The sequence below is a fragment of the Sesamum indicum genome, linkage group LG7 (assembly GCF_000512975.1).
Source record: "Sesamum indicum cultivar Zhongzhi No. 13 linkage group LG7, S_indicum_v1.0, whole genome shotgun sequence".
NCBI classification, from domain to species: domain Eukaryota; kingdom Viridiplantae; phylum Streptophyta; class Magnoliopsida; order Lamiales; family Pedaliaceae; genus Sesamum; species Sesamum indicum.
Window position 1 is genome coordinate 2,390,893 of NC_026151.1, and position 10,725 is coordinate 2,401,617.

Sequence of the window (10,725 nt, forward strand, 5' to 3'; positions counted from 1 at the left end):
TTTGGCCCCTTTATTGGAGATAATTCCGATTTATATCCGATCATCATTTGTGATGTATCCCCAATTAGGTATAAGGATAATTTACCCTGATCAAATATGTATGAGGGTAATTTAATTATAAAAAAATTATTTGACCTGCTATAAATCATTAATAAGTCAATTGGGTAAGTATAGATTTTTTTTTCAATTTTTTTATTAATATCAACAAATTCGATGAATTTTGACTGACATATGAACTTATTTATTAGGCGAAAATAAATTTTAGGGGCGCTAAATGCAATTTTTCAAACCACATGAGATTGACGTGCAGTTACACAAAAACCTTAAGAGAAGAAAGTGCAATTATTCTTATTTTCAATGAGAATACATATAAATAAATATGTTTTTCGCTTTTATCACTGCTTCAAAAATTAAAAAAAATAAAATAAAATCAAATAAGGCATAATTTATCACTGATTAGTTAATGTGACATGTAATATTTGCGCATACATAATTTAATAAATACGACACAAATTTTAAAAATAAAATTAATATACAATTAAAGAAATAAACATAAATAAAAGTAAAGATAAAATTAATAATATAATGACAATTAAAAGATAATGTGAATGATTCAAAAGAAATACAAAATATTATATTAGTACAAATATATAATTAATATTTTAATAAATTATCTATTGTGAATAAAAAATAATTTTGTTTTAATATAAATATAAATATAGAAGGTGTGGCAACAAGAACAACAAATTAGTCCTAACCTAGACAATATTTGACGAATGAGAAGAAGAAAACTTGGTGCGGTGCTGCCCACAGTACAAAAAAGTAAAATGCGGCAGTGCCGCTGCCAACTTCAAAAGGAAATAAGCTGTGCTTCAATTGACAATAATACCCCCCACTCACCTCCCACGCAACACTTTACACACGCGGAAATTGCCCAAGTGGGCAGTAGACTTCCGTCTTTTCCATCCTTCCGTTTCAACTTTCAACTTCTTCGTCCTCCGTTCCATTCAATTGCATGCACAAATTCACCGACCTCAAGCTTCAGTCCAGCAGTCCAATTCTGAAAGATTTACGAGTTTCCTCTAAAATCTCTAATACTTCTCTATTCTATTTCCCTAGGGTTTTTAGATTTTGGTTTTTTCGGTTTGTTTGTTTTGCTTGGTAATGGCGAAGTGGAGGGGCAATCGGCATCAAGGGAAGAGATCCTCTTCCGTAGTTTTGGTGCTGTCAATGCTGTTAATGCTGACGATAGTGCTGTTGATGCTTCTCGGGCTCGGCATCCTCTCTCTCCCCATTGGCTCCGATGAGGATTACTCGCCGATCGCCAGTCGCATCAAATTGAAGCGCATGAGATTAGACGTGTAAGTTTGTCCTTTTGATGTTTTTTTTTTTTTTTTTTAATGTTTTATGGTGTTAGTATGTTAGTTGTGATGGTTCTTTTTCCCCCTGTTTTGGTGATGGCAGTAAAAGTGAAGGAGAAGGATTGGGGAAGAGAGGCGATCAATGGACAGAGATTCTTTCTTGGGAGCCTAGAGCTTTCCTCTATCATAATTTTTTGGTGCGTTTCTATTTTTGTTTCAGTTGTTTTATCTGGTGCTTTTTTTGCCCCCTAATTTTCCGCCTGATAATTTGAGTGCCTCTGTTTCTTTTTGGACATTTACCTTATGTTTTATTTATTTATGATGAATTTATTGCTTTTATTGAATACCATGATGATTTTTGCTATGATGCAAAATGCTGACAAGAGCTGAAACTGAAAGAGTTCTTTTGTGAAACGATGCATATAAAATTATAAGATATAACTAGATTAATTTAGATTTTCTTTTGTGAAATAAATTATTATTTTCAATTTGAAGTGGAAAACTCTAAACTAGAAGTCTTCATCTATGATCTTCTTCTTTGTTAAGCGCAATTGATACTTCTCATTGAAAGAAGAATGAAAGAGGGGTTTGCTCCTGCTGTCCCGCAGGAATACTTAAAAAATTATCTTACACCACAGCTGCAATTATATGCTGTCTTATGCTTGTATTATACAGATTTAGCCCCCCGGCAATAACTTTACTTTCTTGTTTGAACTGAATTGAGCTCACATATTAAAATTTAATCATGATTAGATTGAACATACTAAATTTTGTTCAATTTGACTTAGACTTGTTCATATGAAATAAATTCAAGACCCCATTCTGATTTTATTTGCAAATTTAAACAGGGCTTCTTTGACATAAATCTTTAACTGACTACATATTGTTGCTGACAGTCTAAGGAAGAATGTGAGTATATGATAAATCTCGCCAAACCTCACATGACAAAGTCGACTGTTGTTGATAGCAAAACTGGCAAGAGCAAAGATAGCAGGTGTGTTTCCTTTGAGCTACCCCCATTACTTGTTCCATAGTGTATTTGAATAGACAAGGTTATAGTATTGAACTTTTGTTCTCCTGCTCATCTTATACTTATTTTGGCATATAAAGAAGCAACCATATCATCTTCCAGGGTGCGGACAAGTTCTGGAATGTTCTTGAGGAGAGGACGAGATAAAGTCATCAGAGATATCGAAAAAAGAATAGCTGATTTCACATTTATACCTGTAGGTATGCAAGTTGAAGCACATGAATACAAATCTATATTCCATGTTCTATATCTGTTATTTTTTAACTGTTCCTGGTATAACTGTATGAATATCGATCCCAAATTTCATGAAATTTAAACCTCAGAGCAGCATTTTGGTTATATTCTAATATCATTTTCATACAATGTCTAAGGGAATATTGGAAATGACATTCAAATCGGAAGAACCTTAAACTGTATGTTATAAGATACAACACTTTAGTATGCTTGATGTCCTGTCGACAAAATCTTTGACCTGTTTCTAACAATGCTGAATATTACCTGGCTCTTAATAATGTGATGCCATTGAATGTAAAAGTAGATAAAGGATAATATTTAAAACAGTGTTTAACAATATATTAAATTGATGATACAAACTTAATAATTTTGACAGCCAGTTTGTGAGACATGCGTCTTCGTGTATGGAGAAGAAAATCTACTCAATTTTCACCCAAGAAAAAAAGAAAATCTACTCAATTGAGTTGATTTTATTTGGCGGTAGGTTGATTCATAGTTGATTCTGGATAAATTATATCAAGGTACTTGACGATTGGGAAAAGTTGCTGCCTCTTTTTCTTTTTTACAAGATTTTCAGCATTTTTTGCTCTTCAGTTGTCTCTTCTCTTGCTATATCTACGAAAGCATGTTAAGGAATGTTTCATGTCTCACGATAAAATAGTTGCGGCACTCTGCTTGCTAATCTTAATCCAATTGAAATAGCTGTCTGATTATGGTTAGAGTTTATTTACAGAGCATGGAGAGGGTCTGCAAGTTCTTCACTATGAAGTGGGGCAGAAATATGAGCCTCATTTTGACTATTTTCTTGATGAATTCAACACTAGAAATGGGGGGCAACGCGTAGCTACTGTTCTTATGTATTTGTAAGTCCTTTCCCGTTTGTCATGCTTCCAGGCCTCACGATTGTTATCTTTAAACAAAACTAGTTAGAGGGACTTTCTTTGTAATTTCTTTGGATCCTCTGCCGCTGATGCAGGTCAGATGTTGAAGAGGGTGGTGAGACGGTTTTTCCAGCTGCCAGGGGAAATTATAGCTCTCTGCCTGGGTGGAATGAGAGGTCAGAATGTGCTAAAAGAGGCCTTTCCTTAAAACCAAAAATGGGTGATGCACTGCTTTTCTGGAGCATGCACCCTGATGCGACTCTAGACCCATCAAGCTTGCACGGTGAGTTTCATTTGTTTTACCCTGTAACCTAGTAACCTTGATCAAAGTATCTACATTCATCCCATTCCTCATTTAACAAAGAGAAAGGACTAGTTTTATGAGTATTTGCTTTTTAGTTGATGTTGTGTAAAATTTTAAAAAATATTGTCTTCTTATGCTGAATCATCTTGGACGAGGTATGTAATAAGTGTTATTTTATTTTTTTTTACATGTTTGGCCCCATTCCTTTTCAGTCATTCGACTTTGTTCGACACTAATTGTTATGTTGCACAATTTGTTTCCAGGAAGTTGCCCTGTTATCAGAGGGAATAAGTGGTCCTCTACCAAATGGATGCATGTTGGTGAATACAACGTATAGGCTCTAAGGTAGAATCATGAGCTGTCAAGCAGTCTTAATTTTTGTGCTTTTCTTTGTGTGGCAATTATTTTCATCCATTTCCAAATGGCTTTCCGGCAACTTGAAGTCACACCTATTCTTCAACCTCTCTGCTTTCCCTTTCATACCTGAAATTAACTGCAATTGAGCTTAATCCTGTATGCAAGCAACGCCAGTGCAACTGATTGTTGGAAAAAAAGTATGAAACTCTTGCAGGATATGAAAGATAAGGAGGGATGCTTCCTCAAACAATCATGCAACTTCCTCTACACCCGTTCTGTTGCTTTAAATTTGAGATTGAAACTTACATGTTTCTAACTAGAACTGGGTGTTTCACTTGTAAACATAAAAGTTTAACATAGCTCCCATACCCAGCTTCATCACATTTTATCTTACTTTCAGCCTAGGTAGAGCACAGAGGAGAGATGAGCTTGCGACTCTAGCATACATTATCAGCTAGAAACTTTGTACATTCTTTTGTAGATCATTAAGGTCTCTTGAGATGTGTTACTATTGTATTATATTCCATCATTCTTCTCAATCAAAATCACTTTATGGCCTGATTTAAGTTGTCTAGTACAAAGAATATCTGCAACCATTCACATAATCTTAGTCTCAGAATTAGGACCACAGGGTGGCTGAGACTAAATACATGATAGATATTTCCCTATTTACATAGTCATTGTTCGACAAGATTCGTAGATTGCAAAGAGGCTTGAGCCTCCGAGTCTGAAAAGAATGCTCATTTTTCTTCACGACCCACCAAGAGCTTGGCCCATAATTCTGAATGGCCAGCTATTTTACCTGGAAATTCATGGATAAAAAGGTCATGTTGATGAAAACATATATATACAGAGTCACATGAATGCTACAGGATGAAGAATCATAATGAAGCAAATATTTGCTATAAGAATGAAATCAATCTTGCTAGCATATCGGATCAAATTGGATGGAAACTTTATCCTCTCGTGGAGTTTCAGTTCAAGTTCATCACATGCTCCGTATTGTTAAAATTGAAACTGAATTGAAGACTTACCTTTTTGTACTGAATTGAAGACGTTCCCTTTTTGGCGCCAATGTCGCGGAGCCGGTCCAAAATCTCAGCAAAATCAGCAGGTGGTATCTGAGAAAAACGTAGATCTTCGCCAGAGTTTGGGTGCCTAAAACTAAAACCAAAGACAAGACACTCATATCACACTGTAAATATGTTTTCATAACGAACAGAAGATAGCTGACATATCAATCTTACCCAAGACTAAAAGCATGAAGACAAGGTCTGTCTAATCTCTCAACCAGTTGCAGAAGTTGCCTGTGAGTGGTAGGTGGGTTCTTTGACTGAAGCAGCGACATGGCCATGCTCTTAGTTCCTCCATACACATCATCTCCCAGGAGTGGAACACCAATATATTTTGCATGGGCTCGGATCTGATTCAGAAAACAGTCAGCTCATAATACTTATTGCAGAAACCATACTAACAATGCAACTTTTTATAGGTTAAATCCAAGTGGAATTGTTGCTGATAATCAGGCAATAAAGAACAAGACTTCCCCTATCATATATCCCGCTGCAGCTTGCAATTTCCATCTAGACCTAAACCCTGTTGAACAAGTATTCACATGCAGCCACAACTTCTCAAAAGGAAATAATCGAAAAGGGAAAAAGAAATAAAATTCTTATATGTTGAGATGTACCAGAACATTGACATCGAGAAGCAAAAACACCTTTTTCCCCTCTTCAATCAAAACAAGATGCCCAACAGACATAAGTGGCCTATGGCCAACATGTTAACTCCAGGCTTTAATGCTTATATAGTTTAAGAAGTTCTTGATATAATGCACAGATGTCAGCCAACTTAAGTCCTAAGATAGACATCTATACCCATGTTGAACAAATAAGGTGCTACAAACGAACAGAAAAAATGAGACCTGATGAGTACGCCCAGTTTCTAACCTCCATTCCACCAATGCACAACCACCACCAGCAAGTATCTCAATTACTTTGTACCTGAACAAAGTAAAATAGATGTTTAAATGTAGTCTGTGCATTTTCGTATGCACATTTCTGTGCAGTAAAAAGTCTCTACATGCAAGCAACTAGATAGTAATCACAATTTCAATAGGTTAAGCAAGATTCAGTAGGCATCCACAATAATATGTCGAAAAAGACAATAAACCAAAATAATGGTTTCTATAGAAACCTAGCAGAATCAGCATAAAGCAAATCCAAAGAAAAGTGCAACACGCTGCAATAGATTTTAGAAAGTTTCACATGAAACAGTTGCAGGAAACTTGCACTGCTAGTTTCTGGAACCTAGTCAGGATTGACATGCTTGAGGCTTGACAAATCTGCAACCAAAATATTCATATTCGGTGGGAGGAAAGGAGATATTGGAAGGGATTCTAGAATCAAGTAAATTCCTTTACATAAAAGATTTTTTTTTTCGGAGCTCATAACCTCGAGATATACGCTTCCTATTCCATAGTTTTCATCAATTCCATTCTGCTGAAAAGAACTCAACCCCAGCGCATTGATACCCATTCTGGTAGGTATTAGTGGAAATATTTGGCAGACAGGCAAAGAGTTCTTTGTCAACTTCAGTGCATGATGTCATGTGAGTCTACCTATCTTTAACCATCTGAGAGAGGGTGCATTGGCTCCACCAAAATTTGAAAGTAAAATCCCATCTCTATTTTCCATGTAGGGTCTGTTACACGAATTCAAGGGCAAAGACATCATAAATAATGCCCTCAAGTCTTCGAACATTAAGTTTCACAACAAATTCCTTATCCAAATGCAATCCCGTCGCTGGTACATGCAAATAGAAGATTTAAGAATATTCTAATTGCCATGCCAAAACAAGTTGAAAATCCATCCCATCAACCCCAGCAGTTGAGCATTAGTAACTTCCTTGAGTGGGGGACCCAAGAAATACTACCCTTTTGGCCTTTCGGAGTGACCATCTGCACCCACTTAATCCAAGAGACGTCTCTTTTCTTACAAATGTACTGCATGCATCTTGCTCTAGAAAGTAAGTTTAAGAAGTACAGAACAGTCTCTACATATAGCATGAAGTTTGCAATTTTACCACTGCGCCTTAAAAATTCATTGTCCAGTGCATTCCAAAGAAAGGTCTTGTAAACCTTTGAACTTCCTTGGAAGTATATGTATGGAAGTATATGTAATCAATATGAATAGATTTCACTGGTACATGTGATTAACTGCACCCTTCCTGTGCTTAAAGCTCTCTGCTCTGCTCTGTCTTTTCTCCCTACAACATTCTATCAACGATGCATTTCCAAGCTTCAAAACTACCCATAGATCTGTCACAGGACTTAATCTGAGGCCAATACCACCAAAGTGCCTGTTTTGACTCCTACCCTTGAAAGTACAGCTTTTCAGCATCTTTGAGTGTGGATCAGACCACGGAGGTTACAGTGTTGTAGATTGTCGGAATCGGAAACTCGGCATCCTGAATTCATCCAGACACTACGGAAGGATCATGCAGCAGTCAAAAGTCTGCATTCCAACTTCAGAGTTCAGACAGTACTTAAGGCCAAGCACCTCTATTTTGTTAACTACCACAGAAAGCTTTCAATATCGAACATACAAAATTAAGAAGTAGCCAACAAAAGAGTCTCGATACATAGAGATGGTAAAAATATTTGGGTCATTGAGACCACAATCTTACATGCCATTGTCTGCTTGAGATACTTTGCTCTTTGCACAACTGTTTTAACGGCAGATAACAGGTATGGATTGAGAATGGCACCTTTGGACACCACACCTATCATTCTCATGGCTTAATTTTTTTCACAATACCTTTTATGTAAAGACATGCATCAAACTGAATACACCGAGACAAAAGTTCCAACCAAAAGCCTAAGAAGGAAATAGCATAAATGCAAAAGTGAATTGCAACAATTGAATAACAAACTCAGGAAGGCTCAAAGACAAGGTGAATAGGACTCACCAGCTGACACCCCAAGGGTTCTCAGATTATATTCTTGCAAATCCAAGGCCAAAAGTTCCAGGAAAATTAAACTTCCTTGATGCCTCTGTTTCAACTAAATTCAACTGAAAATCCAAAGTGCAGTGCTGGAGATTCCTCTACCTAGAACTCAATCACCAATAATCCCCACATGAGCATTCACCATCTTTAAAGTGGTGATAACGATTTGTGTCTCTGACAAAAATTTCTCTGCCCTCAAATCCAGATATAAATTTTATAAAAACATGGCAATCTCCACAAATTCTTAGGTTCTTCGTGACTCTCAGCGGAGATCCTTGACTAGTATTCAGAATACCAAAAACTACAGCCAACTTCTCACTGTGCCCACACAATATGTGCTCCTTCTCTTGTTCCTCCACATCTTGTAACACATTATCAATATTTGGCAAGTAACCTGCTTTCTTCATTTCCATGCTCAATCTGTTTAACTTGTCCAGAATTTTATCCATTTGAGGAAGTGATTTATCACCAGCTAAAAGCATGTGAACTCTGTTTTTGACCTCAATCCAACTGCAGCCAGGATTCTTTCTCAGTCCTTTGTCTCTCATTGTATCTCTAACTTTATCCACTTCTTTCCATTTTCCTTTGGAAGCATAAATATTAGACAGCAGAATGTAGTTTCCAGGATTCATTGGTTCTAGTTCAAACAATTTACCAGCAGCAACTTCACCCAAGCTCATATTATGGTGAAGTCTACAAGAACTTAATAATGCACCCCAGACACAAGCATCAGGTACAAATGGCATTTTCTTGATCATGGAATAAGCTTGTTCGAGCTTCCCCGCACGACCAAGCAAGCTGACAATACAAGCATAATGCTCTATTCTAGCTTCAATACCGTGATCCCTGGACATGCTTTCAAAGTAATGTTGCCCTTCTTCTGTAAGGCCACTTTGGCTACATGAAGATAAGAGGCTGGTGAAACTAACAGAGTCAGGTTTCTCCCCACTCCTCTGCATCAAGTGAAAAATTTCAATAGCATCATTTGCCTTTCCATGCATTGCATATGCCCCCAACATTGCGTTCCAGCAAACCAAATTACGGGCGGGCATCCTGTCAAAACAGCATCGAGCTACTTGAATCTTTCCACAATTGGCATACATATCTATCAGTGCGCTGCCTATATAAACATCATCTGAAATGCCACTTTTGAGAGAGAAGCAGTGTGCAGCCTTTCCATGTGTAAGTGCTGCAATATTGCCACAAGCTGGAAGCAAGCAAGGGATGGTCACAGCATTTGGTTTAACACCAGCCGCCTGCATTCCTCTGAAAAGCTCCAAGGCCTCGATATCCTTGCCATGCTGTGAGCAACAAGCTATGACTGAAGTCCATGAAACAACATTCAATTCCATCCCTTGGTCCTGGAGTTCTTTAAACACCCTCAGCGCCTTATCAACAAGACCATGTCGAGCCAGCCCTGCTATCAAGGCATTGCAAGCCCCAACATCCACTAGACCTGTATCTTCAAACACTTTTGACATTTCTAAGGCACAACCACACTTGCCATACATATCAATCAGAGCACTTACAATACACTTATCAATAAGAAAACCGGTCTTGATGACATATCCATGTACTTGGGTGCCTGAATTTAAATACCCCAAGTCACCTATTGCCGGAAGGACGCTAGAGATGCTAGTTCCATCAGATGTAAAACCACGTGCATGCATCTGCTGAAACATGAAAACTGCGTCCAGAAAGCACCCACTTTGATTGAACCCTGCAATCATACCATTCCATGACACAGTATTTGGTTTCAACCCAAGACCTTTAACCTCATTAAAAACCTTTTTTGCATTGAGCACATCCCCTTTCCTTGCATATCCAGCAGCCAATGCACTCCAAGAAACAACATCTTTCTCAACCATGTTTTTAAACAACTTGTGAGCACCATCTAATTCATCACATTTCACATAAAAATGGACCAAAGATGACTCCACAAAAGGATCCAAGGAGAGCCCAGATGCTACAGAAAACCCATGAACCTGCTTTCCAATTTTAACAGCCAATATCCCAGTACAAGCCTTGATTATACTCGGCAAAACATGGGCATCAGGGTAAAGACCATTGGCGAGCAATTCAGAAAATAAATTAAGTGTGTTCTTAAATTCTTTAAATTTGGAGAAAGCATTAATGAGGGTAGTGAAAGATAGGAGGTCGGGTTTCAAGAGGGAGTGGAGAAGACTTTTAGCATCAGAAAAGCGGTGGTGGTTCGCATAGGTTGAGAGGAGCTTGGTTCTATAATGAGGGAGGTCATAAAGACCTGTCCTGAGGAGTTGGGCATGGATCTGCTGTACTTGAGAAAGAGATATTGTGGTAGTTCTGTGTAGTAGATGCAGTGTGTCCCGATAGATGCTGGATTGGGCTCTATCTCCATTAATCCAATTGATGCTAGGAAAAATACAACAATCAAGTCTCAAATTTTTGGCATTCAATTCCACGGTTTCCTCATTTTTCATGCCAGAAAATGGTTTGTAGGAGTCACTGGAATCTGATATTGAAAGAGAGTTACTGTGATAAGAAGCTTTATTATTTACAACAGAAAATATA

At 37.5% G+C, this 10,725-nt stretch overlaps 2 protein-coding genes across 7 annotated transcripts in view; one reads left to right on the forward strand and one right to left on the reverse strand.

Annotated features, from left to right (window-relative positions):
* LOC105165965 (probable prolyl 4-hydroxylase 3) lies at positions 802-4,733 on the forward strand. Of its 4 annotated transcripts, none has more exons than XM_011085127.2 (8): positions 802-1,361; positions 1,465-1,558; positions 2,258-2,355; positions 2,494-2,591; positions 3,359-3,488; positions 3,602-3,789; positions 4,074-4,155; positions 4,366-4,733. In XM_011085127.2, the coding sequence occupies exons 1-7, from the start codon at positions 1,165-1,167 to the stop codon at positions 4,145-4,147; spliced, it is 879 nt and encodes a 292-aa protein (XP_011083429.1). In that variant the 5' UTR covers positions 802-1,164; the 3' UTR covers positions 4,148-4,155; positions 4,366-4,733. The 4 variants fall into 4 exon arrangements, with proteins under 4 accessions (XP_011083429.1, XP_011083430.1, XP_011083431.1 ...); XM_011085128.2 differs by having other exon boundaries at positions 4,382-4,733; XM_011085129.2 differs by having other exon boundaries at positions 4,568-4,733.
* Positions 5,532-10,725, reverse strand: part of LOC105165964 (pentatricopeptide repeat-containing protein At1g20230) — a 7,157-nt gene continuing 1,963 nt past the window's right edge. Inside the window, exons 3-5 of one of the 3 annotated variants that reach the window (XM_020695361.1) lie at positions 8,137-10,566; positions 6,092-6,170; positions 5,532-5,590 (exon numbers count right to left, since the gene is read on the reverse strand). In XM_020695361.1, coding sequence (XP_020551020.1) covers positions 8,289-10,566 — 2,278 coding nt within the window. In that variant the 3' untranslated portion in view covers positions 5,532-5,590; positions 6,092-6,170; positions 8,137-8,288. Of the gene's footprint in view, positions 5,591-6,091; positions 6,171-7,440; positions 7,683-8,136; positions 10,667-10,725 lie in introns of those variants that run through there. The other 2 variants (XM_020695359.1, XM_020695360.1) reach the window with 2 other exon arrangements.

Coding starts and splice junctions, on each gene's coding strand:
- LOC105165965 (XM_011085127.2), top strand. CDS start 1,165: ATGGCGAAGTGGAGGGGCAATCGGCATCAAGGGAAGAGATCCTCTTCC. Junction 2,592..3,358: donor TTTCACATTTATACCTGTAG/GTATGCAAGTTG, acceptor GTTTATTTACAG/AGCATGGAGAGGGTCTGCAA. Junction 3,489..3,601: donor GCTACTGTTCTTATGTATTT/GTAAGTCCTTTC, acceptor CCGCTGATGCAG/GTCAGATGTTGAAGAGGGTG.